This window comes from Leucopleurus acutus (assembly GCF_964270905.1).
Source record: "Leucopleurus acutus genome assembly, chromosome: 12".
NCBI classification, from domain to species: domain Eukaryota; kingdom Metazoa; phylum Chordata; class Mammalia; order Artiodactyla; family Delphinidae; genus Leucopleurus; species Leucopleurus acutus.
Window position 1 is genome coordinate 7290530 of NC_139154.1, and position 25810 is coordinate 7316339.

The 25810-nt window shown below is 40.2% G+C and overlaps 1 protein-coding gene across 3 annotated transcripts in view; it reads left to right on the forward strand.

Annotated features, from left to right (window-relative positions):
- Positions 1-25810, forward strand: part of CTNNA2 (catenin alpha 2) — a gene marked incomplete at its 5' end in the record, with an annotated part of 1047388 nt that overhangs the window by 776090 nt on the left and 245488 nt on the right. For all 3 annotated transcript variants that reach the window (XM_082851289.1, XM_082851290.1, XM_082851291.1), the window contains one exon: positions 5457-5537. In XM_082851289.1, the coding sequence (XP_082707415.1) occupies positions 5457-5537 (81 nt within the window). The remainder of the gene's footprint in view (positions 1-5456; positions 5538-25810) is intronic.

Consider the following 25810-nt stretch of genomic DNA (forward strand, 5'->3'; position numbering starts at 1 on the left):
AAAGGACCCCCTATAAAAAGCCAAATCAGGAAATTCATTCCCTTCCCTCTCATCAATTCAAGCTGCGGATCTACCCCAAATGTGTTTTGTAAAATAGAGCCCAGTGACTAAAACAAATAAAGTTTAATAAACACGCACCTCCCTAGCACAACAGATGGCAACTAGGAAAGCTGCCTGAAGCAGTGTGAGAGATTGCTTGCACCTGTCTTCTTTTTTTTTAATAATGATATTTATTAAATGGCTATCTCTATTGCAGACTCGTTCTCTGTAGGTAAAGATAAAGAAGTCAAGTAGGGAGCAGTCTGAGAAAGGCACACAGGGTCTGCAGACAACATGTGATAGGGCAGATACACCTCAAACCGAAATTTTTTTTGATAGCCTTTGAAAAGAAACATGAAACTCTATAAAATCACAGAATCCTAGGATTTGAGAGATGCGAGACGGTTTAGACATGGAATGGAAATGGCCCTGGGCTGGAAGTCCGGAGATCCTGGTCAGACACTAGTGAGCCATGTGATCAGTGATTTTATCTTCCTGGGTTTTGCTCTTTTCATCTTTGAGAGGAATGAGGGCGTGAGGAAGGAGAAGAAATTGATTTAGTTACCTCTGCTGGGTCAGGTACTGTGCTACATGCTCCAGATCCTATCTCTTTTATGTTCACAATAATCCCCAAAGCAAGCATTTATCCACAGTTTAGAGATAAGAGTACCCCGACTGACAGCCAATTCTAGCCCATTCTGCAGTGCCATGATAGCCTCCCTACAAGGGAAGCGTGGTTACATGTTCGGGCTCCCCCATTTCCTGGGGTCTGTCACTCATCTCCGGCCCCTCCATTGGACAGATGATAAGTCTGGAGTGTAGAGAAGTTGCCAAATCACTTAGGTAGTTATTGGCAGAGAGTGCTTATAACTGCTTTTCATTTCCTTCTGTTCAGCAAAGGCAGGGAATAAAGGGATGACTGGCTAAAGACCACACACTTTTGTTTACTAGGTGATGGTGTGAAAATGAAGACGGAGATCTCTCTTCACTTCAGTTTGTTAAACAATTTTTAGTTTTAGAGCCTGGAGGGTCAGGGAGGGAGAGTTTATGTTAGGCTTCTGGTTGATTCCCTGGGAACTAGAATTTGCTCAAGATGATCAAATCTTTAGTTATTTAACAAATACATCCAACAACCTACTGTGTAAAAGACATTCATCTGGAGTTTCTGACCCTTATTTCACCTCTTAGAATATCCCAGACTAGTCGTTTAAAATGAACCACCCAGAATATTCCTTCCTTAAACAGAAATAACTCTTCTTTAGGAATTCTAGTCTTTGGCAAGGTTTTCATATATTATCTGCCTGAGTGGAGAAAGTCGAAGTCCAGGTGATCTAAAAATAGTTTCTGTGTCGTTTTCAAAGCAGTACTTTCATTTTTTTCCACAGTAGAAATACTTTCCTAATTACCCTGAATACTGTTAATGCCTTTTATTGTTTCCCGCACATTGACACCTTGATTGATCGTCCTGCTAACCTGGTGAAGAAGATAGGGCATATATTATGCTATCCACTGTGCTTATGAGAAAACTCAGACATAAAAAATGAGCAAATCTTTAGGCCAAGATCACATAACCTAATAACGAAGGGCTGACACTAGGAGGCAGGAGTCTTTCTTTGTTTGGTCTCTCTCAATGATTAGCTTCCTGTCCAATTTAGGTTGTTAATTTAAAAGTATTTCTACCTGGGGTCATACCAGAGCACAGGAAAATATGGAGTCATGGGCTGCTAGTCCCCATTTACTACGTAAATCTGAGCATGGAGGGGTTACTAGCCTGGTTGCTGTGCCCCTACCTTATTTAAAAAAAAAATTAGTGCTAACAAAGGGCCAGTGAATGGATGATTTCAGCTGGTGACCCCAGTTTCCTAAGCTCTAGTCCCAGCCTTACCTCTCTAAACCATGAAAACAAAGATGGCACCCAAGTCAACTGCAGTTATTTGAATTGCTTTCAGCCAAAGATTTGAAAGCTCAAGACACCAGATCACAAATATTATACAAAGAGAATCCCAACAACACAGGGACCTGGAATGCTAATGTCACCGGAGATGCTCTGAGCTTGCAGATCAAACTATAGTTGGCTGTAATCATACTATAAAGAAGCTCCTATAAAAATAGCATGTCTCTACAGCTAGTCAAACCAATCCCTTCACATCGTGGAGAAAAGGCTGCCCCATTCCACTCACTGTCCTCCCAGTACCTGCCTTCCTCTTTCTTCTCTTGATGCTACTTTGGCCCTCCCTCTTTCCTATTCGAATTTTGCCCAGGACTTAAGGTCTACCTAAATCTTCCCATCCCTCTGTGAGATTACTGACTTCCCAAATGCAGCATCTCCTTCCTCTTTGGAGCATCTTATTTAGCCCTGTAGGGAGTTAGTCTCTCTGTGGAGTTGTTAGTCTTGTTGCTCTCACATTGGGGTCACCCACTGGATTAGGAGCTCCTCAAGTGTGAGAATGTGACTCTCGCTTTTTGTGCATCCCCTGCACCCCCCTACCACCACCCCCCGGTGACCAACATGATGCCTCACATCTCTGGGACATGTGCTATACAGTTGCTGGTTATTGATGCCAGATGGGATACAGAATCCCATGTTGCCCAGCTATTCACAGAATGTGTGTCTGTACCCACCCTACTTACAATTTTGAGCATCCCCATTACCCCTGGTGGTAGGGTTGCTGGATTTAGCGCATAAAATTATAGGACACCCAGTTAAATTTGAAATTTAGGTAAACAATGATATTATTTTTAGTATAAATATATCCCCTATTTATTTATTTATTTATTTATTTTGTGGTACGCAGGCCTCTCACCGCTGTGGCCTCTCCCGTGCGGAGCACAGGCTCCGGACGCGCAGGCCCAGCAGCCATGGGCCATGGGCCCAGCCGCTCCACGGCACGTGGGATCCTCCCGGACCAGGGCATGAACCTGTATCCCCCACACCAGCAGGCGGACCCCCAAACACTGCGCCACCAGGGAAGCCCCCTTCCCTAATTTTTTAAAGTTTAAAATTTAAAAATGTTATCTGACCTGTACTTGCGTGACGTACCTTACTGGCCTCACCTAATCCTGGCCCTGTCAGAGCTTGGCTTTATTTAAAGTTTTGATACTTGTTCAGCATGGATTTTTTGGCATTAATTTTGAGTTTTCAAACTATTGCATTAAACTATTGTTTACCTTGATTCCTGAGTTCTTTGATGACCCCTTACATTTTATACCTGAGGCAAGTGCCTCACTCCTCTCACCCTGGTCCCAGGTCTTCTGTCATCCTCATGGTCTCCTTTGTAAATGGAGACAATGATATGTCACTGGCAGGATGCAATGAGCCCTGTCTGACACAGTATTTATTCAGTAATTATTTTGTGTATTCACACTGTCTTGACTTTTTTTACATTGGAAAGTTCAGTGACCCAGTCTGCTTCTCTCATAGTCACATTTTAAAACAAACTCACAATTGTTCATTTTTCAAGGTAAGTTTTTAATTACTCTCCTATATGGAAAGGGCTTGAGAAATCTATGGTTCCAGAATGATTGTGGTCTAGACCCCCGTAAAAGTGCCCATATTCTGAAGGCAGACGTCCTATTTGCAAGGAGGAAACCAAAGAGAAAAGAAACAGCTCTGGCTGCTAAGCTGGTGTCACACCTGACTATGGAGAGCCAGGGCGCTGAAGTCCCACTCGCTATGTGACAGCAGTCCTCGGAAGATTAAGCAGCGCATCGTTCTTCTCCATATACTTTTGTTTCCTTTTAGCTAATTGTATGCTGATATTTCAAAGTTGTAAATGTTGGTCACTTTATTTTAAGCTCTTTCTACTTACAAAACTTCAGAGTGTACATCTGAGCGGGTCAGCATTTGAGTTTAGGGAGTGGAAAAATGGTGATGGGGATTTGTAGGTTTTAAATGATTAAAAATATGTACATATGACCTGGCTTTGGCTTTTTCATGAAAAATCCTATAGGATTACACATCGACCATTCATTCAAGAAAAATTGATTAATTAAACAAGTTGTAGAAAAGAGTGACTGCTTTAAATCTAGGTATATGTAAATCAGTTGTGTATGTATCAACCTTATGCATCCAGGATTTTGCCATTGGAAGAGAACATTTAGGAATCTGTCCGATGTTAATTTCTATGGATCCTCGAAACACATTATCCCATGAGGCACAATTTATGACCTGGGATCTCATTTCATCATATACACAAATTACTGCAGAGACCTACTTGGTTTTACAGAGTCTGAGTATGGAACAAGAATTGGCCTGCCACTAGGACCATAAATAAATAGATCTGTAGGGTGTTTGACTAACATTTAGATAATTTAATAGATTTGACAAAGATTCTGAGAACAATTTTCTCCTCAGAGGAAGATAATGCCATCCATAAAGTTATGTAGAGCTTTTTATCCATGGGAATCTTGTTGCTGTTGTGGTTTTAAAAAGATAATGGAGCTTCTGTTTGGTTTGGTTTTAATTGTGTTACTACAGCAATGAAAAAAATAGAAAAACAAAAGGGAAAACAGAAACTAGTCAAACTTCCAAACTTCCACTGAATAATTTATCAAGATTATTATTATTATTATCTTTTGCCTTTGCCTCTGCTTGTTACAGTCATAAGGGAAATTTTCCTCGTGACCTCAAGCTGTGGGTTCCTTATTATCATGTTTAGCATTCCACTGCATGGCAGAACAAAGATTAAAACACTATGTTTTCTAGTAAAACATCTCTTTTGATTTTGATACAGAAGTTACAAAAAGGCTTGTGATATATTGGTATAAAATTCTGAATTCTGATCGTTTACCTTAACTTTCTTTTCTAGTTTAGTTTTTATCTCAATCATATTCTATTCAGAAGTGTGTTTACATAATAGAAAAACACAAAACATTTGTGTTTGAAGGCAATAACAAAACATCCTTGTGTTTACTTAATTGCTGAATGTCTGGAGAAGGGAAGAAAACATAGATCTGCATGGAGTTGAATATGGACATACATGTAACCATCTTGAGAATGTATTGATTTCATCAATTTTTACTACAGAGAAAATCAACTTTAGAGACCAAGTTGTATTAGTTGTGTATTGAAGAGAACTTTTTTTTTTTTTTTTTTGTGGTATGCGGGCCTCTCACTGTCGCGGCCTCTCCCATTGTGGCGGAGCACAGGCTCCGGACGTGCAGGCTCAGCGGCCATGGCTCACGGACCCAGCCTCTCCGCGGCATGTGGGATCTTCCAGGACCGGGGCATGAACCCGTGTCCCCTGCATCGGCAGGCGGACTCTCAACCACTGCGCCACCAGGGAAGCCCGAAGAGAATCATTTTTAAAAAATGGCTTGAACTCTACAACTCAAGTGTGTTTCTGAATTTTTTTACCCTTTAATGTCACTAACATTGAATTTTTCTAAATCGGAAATTATTTCTCTTTTCTTAATAGACTGGAAGAAAAGAAAAAGGAGATCCTCTAAACATTGCAATTGATAAGATGACCAAGAAAACAAGGGATCTAAGGAGACAGGTACTGTTTTTGTTTTTATTTTAGGTTCATGGTACTTAGTGGTGGTTTACTGAGAATGTCCTTTTTCAGGGTGCTGTGTTAGAGCTGATGTTCAGCTCGCTATTCTTTATAACATCTACATATACACAGAAACTTTTCATCAACAACTTAGAGTCTGCTGAACAGAGAGATGTGACAGGTGCAAAGGGTGTGGTGATGAAAATAACCCCTGAGGTGAGGGAAGGTGGGGGAGAGCCCTCTCACTGGCCAGACACAATCTTCCCAGGTGGAGAGGTGATGCATTCTCTGCCTTCTTCATCTGGTTTTCAGGTTTTCAGACCCAGGTGTGTAAAGAACCAGCCTCTGATTTCTTCTGGGTCTTAAACTCCCAAGGCAATCAGTGAATAAACAAGAATGCCAATGGTTAATGAGAAACACAACTCTTAATCTGATGGGCTAATTAAGATCTCTGACCCAGTGTATTTCCTCAAGGATATAAATCTAGGGGAAAATTTGCTTATCAGATGGTTGTTTGGGAAGCAGGGAACCAAAGCAAGGAAAGGCAGTTGGATGATTTAAATGGCTAATGGCATCATTTGTCTGAAGAATCCATGTTGGGGGAGGGGTGAGAAATCTCTAGTCAGGGCCCCTTTTCATCTTGAAAGTGCTACATGAACACTAGTACATGTTGTCTATAAGACAGTAAGTCTTATTTTATATGTTGCCGTGGTGAGCTTCACTGTCTTCTGTCTCTTCTCTAGAAGAGACAATACCATCCATTAAGTTCCCAAAGAATTCCTTCATGATTTCTGCCTGAGAGCCATCCTGTCTCCTGCTGGTAGCTTTTGCATATATCCATCTCATTAAGTGTTGATTGTGTTGGTCATCTGGAACCAACCACAGCCCTGGGGTAACACCTGCTTTACTTTCTCCATCTGGAAAAGCTGGACTGGCAGGGATGCATCGTCTAGCACTCAGTCCTGCAGTTTGTCAAGTACAGACAAGATTAGCAAGGTGCCTGGGCAAGAATAGCCAAGGAGCATCTTAAAAAATGTTTGAATGAGAGGAAAACACCACTTCAAATCACTGCTGGGGAGCTTCTGAGCTCTCTTCAGGATGTCACCAGAAGGTATAGACACACTTGAGCTAATGTCCTCTAGAAGATACCACAATTAGTTCTGGGATATGAAGACTCTAGTTTGCCCAGCTAACAAGCCCTTTTGGGGAAAGCATTTTCTTTTTATTTTACCTTGAAAAAGGGAGAATAAAACATTGCATTCTTAGGCATTATTAGGTAATACCCAAAGAGCTGTACGGCCAGGTCTGCTTCTCCTTGCCCTCTTAGACAATCTTTCCATACAAAGCCCCCATATGATATGAAATGATACTGCTAGTAGGAATTGGGATTGGGGTTGGTGGAAAACAGTGACTCAGGTGTCTGGAGCTCAGGGTTTTACTTCTAGCTCTGCCACTAAACTGGCTGTACGACTGTGGATCCTTCATCTCTTGGTCTCCTTCTCCTATTTGTAAAAGTAAGAAGCCAAACTGGGTCTGTAAGCTATCTTTGAACGAGTCCATTTATTTTCTCTGCCAGAGGTCCTAATGCCAGATAACTGCTGGTTTTAAAAGCAGTGGGAGGGCATCAGGCATCTCCTCTAAGGTTTGCCTTTGGCTAGATTGTCAACGAGGCAAAATCCATGAAACGAGTCTTCCCTCCCCCTCTAGGTCTTAGTAGAGACCATTCTTTTACATTCTGGAGCCAATACCCTTAAGTTTTCTGCACTCGTGGACCTATCATCGGAATTTTTTTCTCTCATTAGGAAGGAATGGATAAAGTAGTTTTCACCTTGGTGTTACAATTATCAATAAAGTGTCGACTCTTTTAGCTGCGGACAGTGGTGAAATTTGAAGGTGGATTCATTGTGGAATTTTAAAGCTTTGGTGACAAGATCCTTGGGGAGTTTCTTTTAGGGTGGCAGTAGAAGGAATATGTCATCCCCTCAAATCATTCCATGTATAAGATTTTTTTTTCTGCTCACCTTTCCCAAAGATTGAGAGGAATAAGGTAAAAGAAAGTTGTTTTATGATATTCAGATCCAACAGTTATGGCATAATTTCACACCACATCCCTGAATTTGGTTCAAACATCCTTCTCTTCCCCAGTATGCCTTTCTAGAACTAAGATGGTCCTCGTCTGTCAGTTCCATCCCTATCTATATGTTGGAATATTTTAATCTGTTTTTTCCCATTTCTTCTGTTTCCCCATGTACACCTGTACTGGTACAAAAGCTTCCCTGAGCTAAACAGAAGCTACCTAGCATTTCTGCAGATGGAACATGCAAGGAGTCTGATTAGCTTGGCTCAGGTGGATCTTCAGTTTAGAGTTAGGTAGCTAGTTAATTGGATTAAAAAAGTTTTATCTGAGTTTCTGATAGCAGCTATGTGGTGGCCCAGTGAATGCTAGTGGTTCAAATAAATGAAAACTGAAACACTTTCTGTTCCTTCAATTACAGACAGGCCTTTGTTAGAAAACATTCAAAATGAAAACCCTCAGCTATCTGGCTCCACTTCCCCGTACACCTATATTTCTTTATACAATATTTAGAGAAATTAAGTCACATAGGGAAAAAAGCCGAAATCAAAGAAAAATATTTCTAGTGACTTTCATAAGTTCCCACTCTTTCCACTTTCTCCCTCTTCCTCATAGCCCTAAGGTTGGGCAGTGTTCTTCAGAAGGTGACCCTGGAGTCTTGCAAAGCTGTAGTCACCAAATTAAAAAATAAAGTCAATTATGATTATTATTTTGAACTTGCCTAATGAAAGTGGAGTTAAATTTGTAAACACGTGAAAAAAAATCAAGTAATTGAATAAAAAGGATTTCTGTTTAAGTAGAATTTTGAACCAAGTAGAAGTCCATTTTTTTCAGGCAGTATGTCCCAAGGAACTGGGGAGTCATAAATTGTGAAAAAGTTTGCAGGAACCCAAGGGCGTTATTTCAACTGATTGGCATGGATCCATCTTGCCAATTAAACCCATGAGAGTGGGTAGTGGTAGAACAGAATCCTTTTAAGAGTATTTTGTTTGGAATTAAAAATGGATTTAGGGGAACATCACTGCCAGCTTTAAGCATTATGTTTTAATTTTAGAGCTGTGGGCACAGTATGCCCCATGTCTGAGCTACTGTCACTGCTGTGATTCTGGAATCAGCCCATTATAAGAAAAAAAGCTTTTGGCCGAGTCTCTGCCTGAGCACCTAGTAGCCCACGCAGTCTATCCATCCCTTAGAGAGGGCCCAGTTGGTGTCTGCCAGCTGTTCCTTGATGTCCTCCTTCTATGTACCACCTGTGAACTATTCTAGGCATGGTCTCAATTTTCCTTAAGCTTACAGTGACACTGGTTTATCCTGATTATTATTTTGGTCCTTGTATTAGTCTTTTTTTCTCTCCCGTTGCGGAGCACAGGCTCCGGACGCGCAGGCTCAGCGGACATGGCCCACGGGCCCAGCCGCTCCGTGGCATGTGGGATCTTCCTGGACCGGGGCACGAACCCATGTCCCCTGCATCGGCAGGCGGACTCTCAACCACTGCGCCACCAGGGAAGTCCAGTATTAGTCTTTTTTTCCCCCCAAGTTGATAAGCAAATCAGGACCCAGATGTTTTCCTATGAGAAGCTAATAAATAGTAATCATAACATGTTAGTGTGTTGCTAAACTTAGCAACTCTCTCTCATTCCCCAAACCAATCAATGGACTAATTCTTATTCCTTCACCCTTAATAGCCATCATAATAATTCCAGCAATGAGATTCAGTGTGTCAACTTGACAAAAGTGTCAATTTTGCTATCACAGTCAAAACATTTTCAAAAGACGACAAAACCTTGTATAGAATGCTTTTACATTGGGATGCATACTTAATAGAACAGATTATATAACAAAGGATTACAAACAAACAAGCAAAACATGCCACTGGGTGGCACATAAAAGGTTGATTTACCAAGATCCTGCCTCCAGATAGGACTACAGAAAAAGCTTCCAAGATTAGTAAGAAATAATTACAGCTGAAGATTCCTCAGCTGTCCCCTTTGTGACCCAATTCCGTATATAAGAACTGTGGCTAAAGGTGGGTAGTCATCAGCGAGACCTTGTCAAATCACTGTCCACAAAATGTAAACTAAAAAATAGCTGACATATATTGAGTCCTTACAATGTGCCAGGCACTGTTGTAAGTTCTCTCTACAAATGGACCCCATTTAATCCTCATGCCAGCTCTGTGAGACAGAAAATATTGTTACCATGTCCATTTTACAGACGGGAACATGAAGCCAAGTAATGCACCCACGGCCGTGCAAAGTGTGGATTCATGGAGGTCCCAGTCCAGGCAGTCCGGCTGTGGGGTCTTGGCTCATAATCATTCCCCACCCTGCCAATCCATAGACCCAATGGATATAGTTGGGTCACCCATATACTAATCTCCTTTGGGGGAGACAGTTGGGGAAGAAGGAGGGTTCATGTAATATATAGAGGTGCTTTGTGGTTTTCAACAGCACCTTACCACCATGGGGTTGGGGATGGGTGACATGTATGTACTTCAGACAGAAAAAACGTCTGTGGTGCATGTCAAAAATAGGGTTCTTGTTTATGGTAGGATATCATCTCTCAGGCCTCCCGCTGTTATGGTTTACTGGAACCTTTTTTTAACAAGTGCTATTATGTTTAGGTAGCTGGCTTCTCAAAGCATGAATTATAGACTTTCCAAAACATTTACAGAAAAAAGGGAATTTTAAAGCATTCAATTCTTTTTCTCACATCTGCTGATGGGGCCAATTATTTTTAGATTCATTGTAAGAAAACATTTTTAAATCATTTATTTCCAGACTTGAAGCTGCTTTCCTCATAAGGATATGAAGCTATCTATATGACTACAATTTAAAAATTATGAAATAAAATATTGATTTCCTCCAAATGTTAAGGTTTGTGTTCTTCACATTGAAAACCTATGTCAGAGCTAACAATCCCTGGTCAGATTACCCCTAGGTCAGATTGCCGTGCTGCTGTAGAAATGTAGAGACCAGAAAATGATCATACAGCAATTGGGGTTTAAGATACAGACCATAAGCAACTCTGGGACAGCTGAACACAAATGTCATCAGAAACACCAAAATCAGAATCAAAAAGGCCAGAAGAAGAAGAGCAGAGGTAGAAGAGAGCTCAAGAGCACTCTGAAAGGCAATCTTTGGACAAGCCCCCTGATCACGATTGTATATTCAAGCTACCTCTACCTTAGGAAATTCCTGTTACAGCAGTCCTGAACGTCAGGCCACCACACACTTATTTATCTCCTGGAAAACACTCATTAGGCCAAATTCAAGGGACATGATTTTATCCTTGCCAATAGTTCTTAAAATATCACTCTTTCCTTTCCAAGCTCTTTCCTTACAAAGACACTATTCAAATCATGGAGTAGTTTAATTGATTCCTGTGAGCCAGCATGTGGTCGATGGTTCACACATGAACACAAGCTTGTGGAGGATGCCAAGCTTGACCTCTCTCTCACTAGTGAGTCTAGATCACAGAAGGAGTCCAATAGTTTGATCAATATTGATTAATCAAATAACACGCCGTACTGAGCAGAGGGCTCTGTAACACATGTATGAACAGGAAACCGCCAGCCCCAGAAGTCAAGGAAAAGTGGGATGGGGAAGGATACATAGCAATGTCTGAGTCTCAAGAGAATGTCTGAGACATTCAAGAGAATGTCTGCTTTTGGTCCTGTCTCTGACACCTCCTGCCCTAGGCAATGAGAATGCCACATAGAGTCTTGATTCTGACACTGGAAGATCCAATATAGGATTATAAAAAAATTCTATCATATTTTCCAGGATGAAACTCCTAAGCAGGAAAATTTGGAAGATTTTCAAAGGTGATGATTCAAACAGCAAGGATTTTTTTTTTCTTGAATGTCCTTTCAGCTTACCCAAATATTTCAGAACATCCATCCAAAGTGCAGTCATTTAGTTCAGCTGATTCCACCTCCTATCTGTGTTTCGAGTGCATTCCTTCCTCTCCACTGCCATTGGCACTGCTTAGTTGCTTTTCACAAAAAGGATGGTCACAGCCTCATAACCAGTGCCTTGATCCCAGGCTCCCTGCCTTCAGTGCACTATAGCTCCAGCAGTCTCTTAGACCAGTATTAGCACATCTTCATGACTTTGCACTTGATGTTTCTTCTACCTGGAATGACCCCTTCCACTCCTTTTAATGTTTTTCTTCCAGGAAAATTAACAATTTTTCCAAACGCCCTCCCTCCCTCTTTTTTTTTTTTTTTTCCTTTTAGGAAAATTCACAATTTTTCCTACAATGCTTAGCTTAAATGTCACCTTATCATCACAACTTTATCCAATTTTTATAAACAGACAATCCCACTACTGGGCGTATACCCTGAGAAAACCAAAATTCAAAAAGAGTCATCTACCAAAATGTTCATTGCAGCTCTATTTACAATAGCCCGGAGATGGAAACAATCTAAGTGCCCATCATTGGATGAATGGATAAAGAAGATGTGGCACATATATACAATGGAATATTACTCAGCCATAAAAAGAAATGAAATTGAGCTATTTGTAATGAGGTGGATGGACCTAGAGTCTGTCATACAGAGTGAAGTAAGTCAGAAAGAGAAAGACAAATACCATATGCTAACACATATATATGGAATTTAAGAAAAAAAAATGTCATGAAGAACCTAGGGGTAAGACAAGAATAAAGACACAGACCTACTGGAGAACGGACTTGAGGATATGGGGAGGGGGGAGGGTAAGCAGTGACAGAGCGAGAGAGAGGCATGGACATATATACACTACCAAACGTAAGGTAGATAGCTAGTGGGAAGCAGCCGCATAGCATAGGGATATCAGCTCCTTGCTTTGTGACCTCCTGGAGGGGTGGGATGGGGAAGGTGGGAGGGAGGGAGACGTAAAAGGGAGGAGATATGGGAACATGTGTATATGTATAGCTGATTCACTTTGTTGTAAAGCAGAAACTAACACACCATTGTAAAGCAATTGTACCCCAATAAAGATGTTAAAAAAAAAAAACAGGGTTTATTGAGTAGACTCCTAAAGCATTTTAAAATAGCTTTATTATGACACTCTTTGCAGTCTATTTAAGTTGTTTATGTGCTTTTGCTTGTGCCTGTGTCCTGATATTCTTTGTTTCCTCAAGGCATATCTTAGTGCCCCAAATAAAGTAAGCTGCTACCACACACGTGTTGAAAGGATGAAGAATCCTCTGTATGCAGCTATCCTATGCCAAAATATCCCAATCATCAACTTCCCTCTGTTCTAAGCTCTCATGTCTTTGCTTCTGTTGTTTTAAGAACAAGATTTCTTAGCTTAAAAAGTCCATTTTTACTGTGATAATAACAACTTTTTCCATCTTAAGAGAGAGCTTCTATGCTTTAACCCAGAGGTCTCCTGCTGCTGGGCTGGCTTTAGAAAAGTCAGCTCAAGAACCTGTCAAAATGCAGATACAGGTATCCCCCACTTTCTGAAAGTCCATTGTATGCCATTTTGCTTTTATGAAATACCTACATTAGTTCTTGTTTTTGCTAACTGAAAGAAATCTGGAGGATTTTTGCTTTTACAAAAGAAAAAAAAAAAAAAAAAAGTGAAACGCAAAACTCTGTCCAGTATTTTGCAGCCAGCTCTTATACAGGCCGTAGGCACCGCGAGTAGCAAGAGTGGCGCCACCAAGCCCCTTCTCCGGGAACTACACTCGGCATTCAGCTGCCATAGCTTTGAACTGTGTTTATAAGCATCTGTGTTTTATCTTGATTTATTTTGTGAATCCATTGGCAAGATGCATCATAAGGTAGTTGCTTCTTCGGTTTACAGCATTTCGGCTTACAAAAGGTTTCATAGGAATGCTGTACTTTCAGATAGCGGGAGAAACCTGTATATGGCTCCATCTTGAGAGATTTCTGATTTCAGGTACAGACGGTGGTAACTTAAACTCTGTATCATGATAAGCTTTCTAGGTAATTGTGATGTTCTGGCAGGTTTGAATTCCACTGCCTTTGTTTCTGATGGTGGGAACTTTTAGATCTCATTACAGTCCTTTGGAGGATTTACTTGAGGATTCCGGAAGTCCTCCAAGTTCTCTCCAATCCATTTGGCATCTTCTAGACCTCACCACTTCACAGATACAATACTTGTTTTGAGGGAGGGAGAATCCAAGCTTGAGCCTCTTCTCCCCATGGGCCAAGATTAGAAATGGATGGTCTAATTGTTCACTGTGCTGTGTTGAAGGGCTTGGCAAGATCTGTGCTTTCTGGAGCAGGGCCAAGTGGAGGTGAAGGGGAATGAGGCAGTAGCCTACGGCACATAATTTTAGAGGGAACCAAAAAACTGAGTAATCAAGATAAATAATATTTTCTGCAGTATTTTAGAAAATTGAAATTAATGCAAAAAAATTCATGATGAGCATCTTATCAACATTGTAAATAAAGACAGGATCAGTAGCAAGGCAGTGCTGAGCTATACTGAAGCCTGAAGCAAAAGAAAAAACCAGCAATACTGATCCTGTTTTTATTTACAGCGTTGCTATTTTGTTTATGATGGTGACTCTGCTTAGTCTTGGCTCTGCTCCAGAGCTTCTATTTCTTAATGTCTTTACTGCACCTGCTATATGAGAGAGTTTGCCCCCAAAGTCTCAATGTCACGCAGTTTTCTTTTTTCTCCTACATTAGTGGCAAAAGGGCTGACTTTTAAATTTTGTGATGAGATGACACCTTGGACTCCAGATTTGAAGACCTATTTGAATTGTGGTGTCTTTTAGGTTGTCTTGCTACAAATGCATTTCTTTCTGTTTATCACAGTGGTAAGAGCTTTTTTATGGCACTCTGAAGTACTTCAGAGAAAATGGAGAGCATTTTAATACTGCTGATTTACTCTTTCAGGTCTACAGTAATTTCCTTACTGCCTCATTATAAGGCTTGGCTTAATTTACTCTACACATAATGTTTACTGATGCACATATGGTGCCACATTTCAGGAAACTGTACCCAGAACAGGTATTTTTGTCAGGCTGGAGCATGGAAAATTTCCTTCAGATACAGAAAAAAAAAGGTAAGAAATTTAATCATTTCAGCAAAGAATGTCCTCCAACGAGAGGGAGAAAAATCACACCCATCTTTAACCTCAGAAAGAAGGATACAGTCTCTCATTTTTTTTTATTGGAGTATAGTTGCTTTACAATATTGTATTAGTTTATACTGTACGGCAAAGTGAATCAGCTATATGTATACATATATCCCCTTGTGTTTGGACTTCTTTCTCATTTAGGTCACCACAGATCTTTGAGTAGAGTTCTCTGTGCTATACAGTAGCTTCTCATTACTTATCTATTTTATACACGGTATCAATTGTGTATATATGTCAATCCCAGTCTCCCAATTCATCCCGCACCCCCCTTTCCCCCTTGGTATCCATATGTTTGTTCTCTACGTCTGTGTCTCTATTTCTGCTTTGTAAATAAGGTCGTCTATACCAATTTTTTCAGATTCCACATATATGCGTTAATATACGATGGATACAGTCTGTTTAAATACTTATTTTAAAAGCTGAATAATGATTATATGATTATATGTGTATAAAGATTTGCAGTTACCCCTAAAATCAGAGGGGGGATAGGAGTGGGGGAAAAGGAGAGGTAGGAAAAGAAAGGAATAATATCTTCTGAGCTTATTTCTCAACCAGCTTTGAAAAACGAGAGATGGATTCAGTGGTCATGGACTCATAAACTCTTAGAAGTAGAAGGGACCTCTAAGGTCTTTTCTCAGGGCAAAAGGTCTTTCTTCAGCATCCTTAATACCACCTGAAACAGCCTCTGCTTTAGATATGGGAGCTTATCCCTTTACCCAGCATTTGATACCATTACTGGACAATTTTAGTAGCAAGGAAATTGAGTTAAGATCAGTGATTTTGTAATTATCAACCATTGATGTTGGTTTTGTGCTGCAAAACTGATTTTTTTTTCTACTTTGTCTAAGTTTAAGGCCCAGATAAAAGCTTCAGTAAAGAACTCTATTTAGAGTTTCAAAGACCTACAAATAGTGATTATTATTGCATATGAATTCATGGCTTCACAACCACTTGGCTTGCCTTTCCATAACTCTGAATGCTAAGAGTGGTTAGGCTTAGGAACCGAGCAGCTGCTGCTGTCTTGTCATTGAAAGCTGAAATAGCCAACTCTCTTAATCATCTGATCCATTGTTTCTATTTGTATCTGGTTATGTATGAAGGTCAAAAAAGCAAAGCTGAAACCCACTGAAACTGTTGGACATTTGCTTAACAAGTGTCTATTCTCTCCTTGACACATTATCTACAATCTGATTCTACAGTCTATTATTATAAGAAGATTTTATTTTTACAGGATTGCATTTTGAAGCTGTGACAGTGAAGTTACATTTATTACTGATATAAAGCTGGTAAGTTAGTGAACCCAAGTGGGAGGATTCTGAAGCCTGTCCTTTTAATGACTGTAGTTGTTAAAGTTGATACACTTTGATCTTAATTTATAGTTTTTATTAAAATTCCGTTAATGGGAAGGCTATAAGGTAAATATCAATTAATAATGTCTTGAGATCCTCAATAATAATCAAAATAATAGCTTTCCTCTTTAATATCATCATTTTTTTTTCTTCCTTAAATCATCCATACCTGTGGCCAGTCCTGTGCAAGACACTGCACCATGAATGAGATTTTGAAAATTATTTTCCTAATTAATCACAGGGGAGAAAAGTAAAGGACTTTCATTTTAGCTGGGGTGCGGGAAGGCTGATTAAATGCAAATTGAGAGACTAGCTGACCTGCCTGGTATATTCAGTAAGAAGGAGATGAATGGATTGTGCCCCAGTGTTCTAGGGTTAGAGAGGAACGATTTGTCTTGAGGGCTCTGGTGATAAGAGGAGATTTTCCATCTGATCCAACCATAAGTGCTTGTCAGAAGTTTGGGTGAATAACCAGTCTCGGTACCTCCTCTCTCATTCCACAATTTCTTGGTTTTTCATGAGTACATCAATCCTGTTAACTCTTAAGGGCAGTACGTCTATACCTTTATTTGATTCCTTCAATTTCAGTGAAGATCAAGCTGCCTTTAAGTAGCTGCAGTTGGAATTGCAGCTGCATGAAGGGGGTGACAGAGAAGTTGAAGAGTACCTTTGGTCAAGGCGAGCTGGGAGGTCCATGCAGGCTAACATGGGCGAGGGAGGGCTCAGAGTCACAGGGACAGGAAGAAGGCAGCACTAGTGAACCATGCCGACTGAGCAGATTTCCCTCAGCCCCTCCTTTGAAATCTGAAGGCTTAGATCAATGTGACCCTGAGCTTGTAGCCATAGATGCCATAATAACCAGGTGAAAGTACATCACTTGTGATTTTCATTGTGTCTGTAAATTACCATAGCAACCAGCTTGTCTGTTGCTCTTTGGGTGCATTCTCTGTGTATTTGTCCAGTCTGGGGAAGTACTCTCAATATGTTTGCCAAATTAGGAGGCAATATCAGGATTTGGAGTCCAGTCCAGGTCAGAACACCTACTGAGGTAATGAGCAGGCTGGGCAACCCAACCAGATACGCTCCTAGTTCACAGAATTTTTAGGAAAAGTCAACAACTCCTGCTTTTACAGCTAACCATTCCTCTGTTCTTTGCCTCAAAGTGTCTACTAGAAACGGAATTGCTTAGACACCATTGAAATCACCTATGTTTTCTAGCAGAGAGTGAGGCAAAGAGAATAAAAGTCAAGTAAAGCAGTCAGACTGGCCCCTTGGGGACTCTTGAGGCCATTTCTAGCCTCCTTATTTCTCTTCTTAAGCAGGTAACTGCTGGATACTGCAGATGCTCAGTTCTAAGTAAAGAGTGGGTGAATGGAGCTTGAAATAGCCAGGGATTTGCAGTACTAGTGAAGCAACAGAGTGACATGGACAGAGTGATAAGGTTGCAAGACTTAAAATCCATGGATGAAACCACATAAAACAGGTGCCTGCAAATCTGTGGCCCAAATCTGGCCTTCTGCCTGTTTAGGTAAAGAAGTTGTATTGTCAGTTTTTGTTCTATAATGGCAGAGTTGAGTAGTTGTGGTAGAGACCAACTGGCTGCAAAGACTAAATTATATATTGTCTGGCCTTTTATAGGAAAAGTAGGGCAACCCATGCTCTAGAAGTAAGAGTCTGCTTGAGATGAAACAGATATGGTGTAAGAGTCTAGATCTCCTGAAAAACTGAAAGACCTGAAGTCTGACTGTCTCCTGCCTTTCCCTTAAACAGTGATAGCATCAGTCATGTTATAGGATTTCCGCAAACTTAGAAATGTGGAGTAATCATTAGGGCTCTGTCTGAAATGAAGCTCCTCTAGGGAAAAATTCAGCAGCTGTTGGAAACGCTGTGCAATAGTTAAAGACAGGAAGTGAAGACGTATAGCGTACAGTGGCAGAGCTCGGGACAGAGAAGTTAGCTCAGAGGTACACGATTATCTATAACTGGATTAGAGCAGCGGAGCATGGGTGAAAGGCTTTCTCTTTTAGAAAATGTGATGGGCTGTTTGATGACCACAAATGGTCAGAAGTTTTAGAGGTTCATTTACAAGTGACATATGTACCAACAGTAAGTGCCCATCATCCATCCTCCCTTACCCAACAGCATCTTATACCCCCAAGATTCCCATCCTGCTCAAGTGAACTGAAGTGTCACTCATCTGATACCTGGAGTGGGAACTGGTAAGTTTTGGGTGGGATCCTCCCAGAGCCTCTTGTATTTACATTGAGGATTCTTCTGAGACCCACAGGACTAGTGTTGTAATGTGGAATGGCCAGAAATATGGAAGTATGGGGCCAGATGATTCTATCTGGTACAAATTCTGCCACACTGTGGCAGGTGTATAGAACTGACCCCACTAGAAAGAAATAGGGTTTTAGAGAGTTGTTCTCCTCTGTATCTTGCTCTTAATATACTTTTTATAGGCTTCTATTGTTAGCCTTCTATAAAACCATCCATTCAATGATTATCTCTCTCAATTGCCAATGCCGGTGGTGTGGGGAGCATCAAATCTTTCATTGAGCAATATTTCATAAAATTCCTAAGTGTCCTTGCTAGAGTTAACTTATCTGATACAACTCTTGACTCTCTCACGTTGGATTCAAGCAGCTTATGCCCATTCAATACCAGTTAATCAATGGCAGATAATAAATACTCAGCATGAAATATCCAGCTATCTAAACTTAGATCCTCCTTTGTGGTAAGCAATGCCTGAGGGGATATAGTGCTGGGGGTAAATGGTTGACTAGGTGTAGGAGTGAAGGATGGAAAAAAAGATCATCTTTGTCCAATTGGGGTTTGTGAATTTGAACAGCCAGATTCATAAACACATAGACCTTAAGTAAAATAGCACTGTTCTTGGAACCAGAAGACCTGACTGGTATTCTCTATGTGTAACTAGTGGACCCTTCCTTTCCTCGTCTATCAGGATATAGCAAAGAAAATGATGCTCGCCCTGCAAACCACATCTGTCACCCTTACCATGACATTGTAAATAAGGTCAAATGAAATAATGTCTAGGAAATTTCTCTGCAAGCTATAAAAGTGAGCATGCACAGGATTAATATTAAGGGCAATAGGCAGCCGGAAACTGAGTAGAACTTCCAAATACACAGAATAATCGGTCTGCTTTTCAGTGTGGGTTAAGGGCTCTGAACAAGGTGTTATACTAGAAATATCTTTTCCACCTTCACCTATGCTACCTAAAATTCCACCCTTTTGAAATACCAAACCTTCCAGGCTAACAAACTGCATATTTGAAAGTATGTCTGTTCTGATGGAGAGGTGGAGGAATCCTGGGAGAACCTTTCTAAGTGAGAAAAAGTCTTTAGTAATATGATGTGAAGGAAATTAACAAATTTGGACTCTTTTAGGGTGTTCCCTAGGCCAGCCTCCAATACACTGAATAGGAGGAACTCATGCTTGCCTCTAAGCAGCGTTTATGAGGCCAGTCAAGTATATGTGGTTAAGTTGATCACTGTAGCTTTATTAGTAATTGAGAATTGAGGTAACAGAGGAATTTTTAGCAATGAGTGAGAGTAGATGAATTGTCTTATTTTTCTTTGTGTCCCTGGTCAAACATAGTGCTTGGTACACCCGGAACTCTTCAAATGCTAGTAGAAGGAATGAATGAGTGAACACCAATTACTGAGTAGAGGCAGTGGAATAAAGGAAGAGATAAAGCATATTTTTTCCTCTCTGTGAATTTCTTACTACTCTTATAATAAGGTCCCTGCCTCCTTTGAGCTAATTGCATTACTACCTACCCCATTTTATTTTTGTGCATTTACTCTTATTTGTTTTCTTTGGTCTAACATTTAAATCTCTTTAATACTAATGTGGCATTTGTGCAGATTTTTCTTTATGGATCCTTTTTTTCCCCCTGTGAGATCAGAAAAAGATGTTGAAATGCACAACTGAAGACAGATTATTAAGGGGCCTTCATTTACCTTTACAAGAATGAACAACTAGAATCAAGAATGTATGATGGGGAAAGGGTAGTTTCTTCAATAGTTAGGAAAACTGGATATCCACATACAGAAGAATAAAATGGGACTCCTGTCTTACACCATATACAAAAATCAACACAAAATTGATTAAAGACTTGAACATAAGACCTGAAACCATAAAATTCCTAGAAGAAAACATAGGGGATAAGCTCCTTGGAAGTGGTCTTTGCAATGAGTTTTTGGATTTGACACCAAAAGCAAAGGCAACAGAAGCAAAAACAAACAAACAAACAATCAGAAACAAATGGACTACATCAAACTAAAACCTTCTGTACAGCAAAGGAAACCATCAACAAAATGAAAAGGAAACTTATGGAATGGGAGAAAATATTTGCAAATCATATATGTGTTAAGGGGTTAATATCCAAAATATCCAAAGAACTCATACAACTCAACAGCAGGAAAAGAAACAATCCCAATAAAAATGGACAGAGAACCCAAGTAGTCATTCCTCCAAAGAGACATACAAATGGCCAGCAGGTACATGCTCAACATAGCTAATCATCAGGGGAATGCAAATCGAAACCACAATGAGATATCATCTCATACCTGTTATGATGGCCAGAGATAACAAGTGTTGGTGAGGTGGTGGGAGTATAAGCTGGTGCAACCACTGTGGAAAACAGTATGGAGATTCCTCAAAAAGTTAATAATAGAACTACCATATGATCTGCTCCTCTACTTCTGGATATATATCCAAAAGCAATGAGAACAGAATATCAAAGAAATATCTGAACTCCCATATCCATGCAACATTATTGACAATAGTCAAGATATGGAAGCAATCTAAGTGTCCATCAACAGATGAATGGATAAAGAAGGTGTGAGATATATATAAAACTCACACATACACACACACACACAAAATGGAATATTACTCAGCCATGAGAAAGCAGGAAATTCTGACATTTGTGACAATATAGATGAGCCTTGAGGGCATTATGCTAAGTGACATAAGCCAAACTGAGAAAGACAAATACTGCATGGTATCACTTATATGTGGAATCTTAAAGAAAAAAGTCAAACTCGTAAATGTGGAAAATAGAAAAGTGGCTGCAAGGGGCTGGAGGATGGGACAATGGGGAGAGTTTGGTAAACAGGTACAAACTTTAACCTGTGAGATGAATAAGGTCTGAGAGTCTCATGTAAATAATAAAGTGACTATAGTTAATAACATTGTACTGTAAAATTGAAATTTTCTAAGCGAATAGAACTTAAATTTCTGACTAAAAAAAGGTATGCGAGGTGATGGATATGTTAATTAACTAGATGGGAGGAATCCTTTCACAATGTATATATATATCAAATCACCACGATGTACTCTTTAAATATCTTACAATTTTATTTTAATCTCAATTTTATCTCAATAAAACTGAAATTAGAGAAAGAATGAATGTCTACCCATTAAAAAGATTTGCAGAGATGTCCTTTCATTGGTTAGATTAAAATTGGGCATACAGCCTTCAAAATCTCATCCAAGTTTAAGCTTCTCTGATTCTTGTTGTCTGGGGAGAGCCATTTTTTTCTTGAACTGTCTTTTTCAGAGAACTGTTTCATATTCATCAAATGGTTGCAGATTTTTAAACTTTGTGCAAAACACTTTTGCAGTATCTATTTGAAAGTGACTCAATACACATCATACCTTCCTCATGTCCCACCCCATTGGCAGACCATTTTGGTCATTTTTGAGACAGTTTATTCTTCTTCTTGAGTTTGTGAGTTAAACTCTATCCTTTAATCACTCTGCCCTCTTATGAAATAAGAAGGTGAATTGTTAGAATAGTTGTGATCCATCAACTGTATTTCTTTTGGTTTGCTGAAGAAAATGTAGTTGTTTACATTGATGAATAGCACTAATTGGGTAAAATAGACTGGTAGTGCTGAGCTAATACCTTTAAGTGTCTTGTCTTAGGCAATTAATATTCCCTTGCCACACATACATTTAAATAGTTGGAAGAAAGCCTTGTGTTCTTGACTCCTGTCAGACTTAACGAATGATTTTGTCAAGTCATTCCTTTCTGCCCTGGTTGATTGATAGCTAAATTTTGGTCTTCTAGCTTATGTAAAAAGTGTTAACTATGCATTTCAGCTTGTAGGCAAGGGCATTTAAACCATTCTAATAGTCAATTTACAGAGGAATTACATTGCCTGTTTACTGGAGGGGTCAAAAAATTGTGCCCCTATTCATCAGAGACACAAATCACAGGGCTCATGAGCTAATGAAGGCAGTATTTATGAGTCCCTGCACTTGCTGGATGATACCAAGTTCAAGGTGTCCCTGGTCCTGGCTGCTTAGGACTCTGGCTCTCAATTTTGGATGTGCCTTTGCTCATGGACTATGTAATAGATAGATATATTTAGGATGAATATGATTTGATCCTAAAACTCTTAAGAATGAGAAAAAAACTAGAATGCTAGATTGTCACAGTACTAACCTTCATCTGCACCTTTCAAAGATATCTCTATAATAATGCAAATCCATTCTAACCTCTGTCACCACCTGGCTTATAGATTTTCATACATACCATAATTACCATCTGAAAGCAGGGGAAGTGGATCCCAATCATTTCTGGGAGGACTCTCACTTCTGTTGACTTGAGCTTTTGTTGAGAATCTGACAATTTACTGTTTTAAAACACTTCAACAGGGCTTCCCTGGTGGCGCAGTGGTTGAGAGTCCGCCTGCCGATGCAGGGGACATGGGTTCGTGCCCCGGTCCAGGAAGATGCCCCATGCCACGGAGCAGCTGGGCCCGTGAGCCATGGCCTCTGAGCCTGCGCGTCCAGAGCCTGTGCTCTGCAATGGGAGAGGCCACAGCAGTGAGAGGCCAGCATACCGCAAAAAAAAAGAAAAAAACACTTTGACCAAAAAGTTTTAATAAGATAGTTACACAAAAGCAAGTATGACCCATGGACATGTTTTTGCAGTAGACATATCTTGACCCATGAGTCCTCCATTTTTTTTTTTTTCTTTACAGACTCATAAAGCCCCAGGAAGTCACAGAGTCTCATAGTGAGTATACAGGAGGTCCCTTTCAGCTCCTGGAATGGGGATTCATTAGGACTCAGCATCACTTCTTCCTCTGGAGGGACAACTTACTCCCTCTTCGGGTATCCATCTGCCCCTGGGTCTGTTTCCCATCCTCTCTACTGGGGTTTTCTTTTTTTTTTTTTTCTTTTATTATCCTGGGGGAGTCTTCTAGAATTCTTCATGCACTTCACTCATCATCCAGAAAGCTGGATCACGTATGTTCCTGGAATTTGACGCACCATCAGTATCTATATACCTTTGCTTTCAGTCAATAATGTATGCAAAGCTGGAAAAATTTAGACAAAGGAGCGGTTGCATATACTACTAGTTCAGAGCGTGAACTCTGGGGCCAGCCTGGGTTCAAATCCTGCCACTGCCACTTATCAGCCATGTGAATGTGGACAAGTAACATTCAATTGCCTCAGTTTCCTCACCTATAAAATGGAGAAAATAGTACCCAGGTCTTGTCAGAGAAATAACTGAGTTATTCCAAGCATTTAGAACAGTATCTGATACAAAATAAGGATTAAAGTCTGCTAATATGACATACTAATTTTCCCCAATCCTTTCCTGCTCCCCTTTTTGCCACATTTTCTCCATGGCCCACTGCTGCAATCCGCTTCTACCTTCTGCGTTTACCCTCCATTCCACCAATCTCTCTTTTGCTTCCTTGTATTGCCTCAAGCGATTATGGGCTCCATGTTCTGCTAACATTTTTACCAGCACTAAGGAAAGCTGCTGTACCTGCTGGATTGAGGCCATCTGGAGATCCATGATGACCCAGCACTGCCTGGGATCCTAAGGCAGTATTTCATTCTCCCCATGAAAGGAATTGCCCTTGCCTACTGTGGAGTAAGAAGGGGACTTTGGTATGGTGCTGTGCATACTGGGACAGAAAGTGGAGCCAGCAGAAGGAGCCAAGTACCTGCTGCTATTCTTCAGGATGATCCCTGACCAACCCTTCCCTGTCCTAGTCCCCAAGACTTGTGTTTTCAGTACAATTTCAAACTAAATAATTTGTTAAATCTATACAAATAAGAAATTGCAGCTGTGATGTTTTTAAGCATACCCCAGAGCTTATAATTGTACATATAGAGCAGACTACTGTTAATCCAGCACTTTTGGCCAAAGAACTGAGTTAGAATGACACCAACCAGTCAACTGATTGATCAGAAATTTATTTTGATGGTGTCTCCCCCCAAAAATGGTTCAGTGACCACAAAAACTTATTCTAGTTTAATATGTATATTATCAGTCATCTCTTGTCACAGTAGTGCAGTATAATATCTCAATGGCATGCAGAAATAGCATTTGTTGCTCAGTAGTCTAAGGTGGTCACCTTAGTCAAGCCTTTTCACGTATATGGGTTCAGTTGCTCTTCACTGACCTAAGATGGTCTTGATGGGAATGACTGAGGTGACTTAGTTCTATTCCACATGTTTGTCTCCCTCCTCCTGGGACAAGCAGTCTAGCCTAGGCATGTCCTACTCATGAGAATGGCAGACTAACTAAACCTAGCAAGTCCACTAGACCAAGCAAAGTCACCCCTGCATGCATCATAATGGTCAACATCCATTGACCCTAAGCATGCCACATGGCCCAGCTCAGAGCCAGAGAAGGCAGACAATACAGAGTTACATGGCAATGGGCTTGAGTAGAGGAGGGTGAAGAATGGGGCCATTCATATAACAAATCTACTACAGTTATCTACTCAGTGCTTTTTAATCCATCAGCAAGATATGTATCAACTGTTATCTTGACTGCATCAGCACTCCTAGAGGAGAAATCTAGAGGGCATGGACTGTTTATCTGACTAAACTAAACCATCATGTGTTTGTTATTTAGGGCCATGCACATTGGTGTTTCTAATGATGACAGTTGTGCTTTGAATTGATTCACTAGGGCCTGAACTGGGGAGAGGGGTATATGGAGAAAAGCATGAAGCCTGATGAACTGTTCTTCTTCTTTTTTTTCTTTTCTTTAGAGGAGTAATTGGTTTCATTAAGGAAAGAAGCTGGTATCCCAATTAAAATGATTTTGCTTCACAGAAGATAGTGCCATCAGGATAATGAATAGAATGACCAAAGGATTTTATGTGTTTCTCATAAAGAAAATAAAATAAAGGGGGAAAAAAGTGATTATTCTCTGAGTGCTCTTGCACAAGCTTCATTGATATGCCTCTGCTCCCCCCACAGCTGCCCCCACCCCCATCCCAAACTGTGAGCAGTGCTGTCATTACCAGTGCACTGTGAGCATTGGCAGCACCTTAGCTTATTAAAGTGGTTTTGGGTGGATTACTGCACTGACTGATTACCTTAATTGACCTTCAGACTGGCTAAAATTTGCCTGACTTAATGAGGCTTAATTCTTGTCAAGCCCCTAGGCTACATGGCTCCTGGCCCAGACACTTTGTTGTTTTGATATTTCATTTTTAATAACAATTACACCCCAAAGCTTAAGGAAATATGGTAAAATGTGTCAGTGATTGTGAAGAGCCCAGAGCAGCTGTATCCATGGGAAGATTTAAGGTTCAAAGTTTTGAGCCCATTTAAAATCACGATCTACCCTGAATTTGACCTTGATTGGTGTATCTTACATCATTGCAGTGAAGTGAATACTATTATTCTTAACAAGATTTTTCTAAACATCTGTCTAAATGACAAGACATGTTA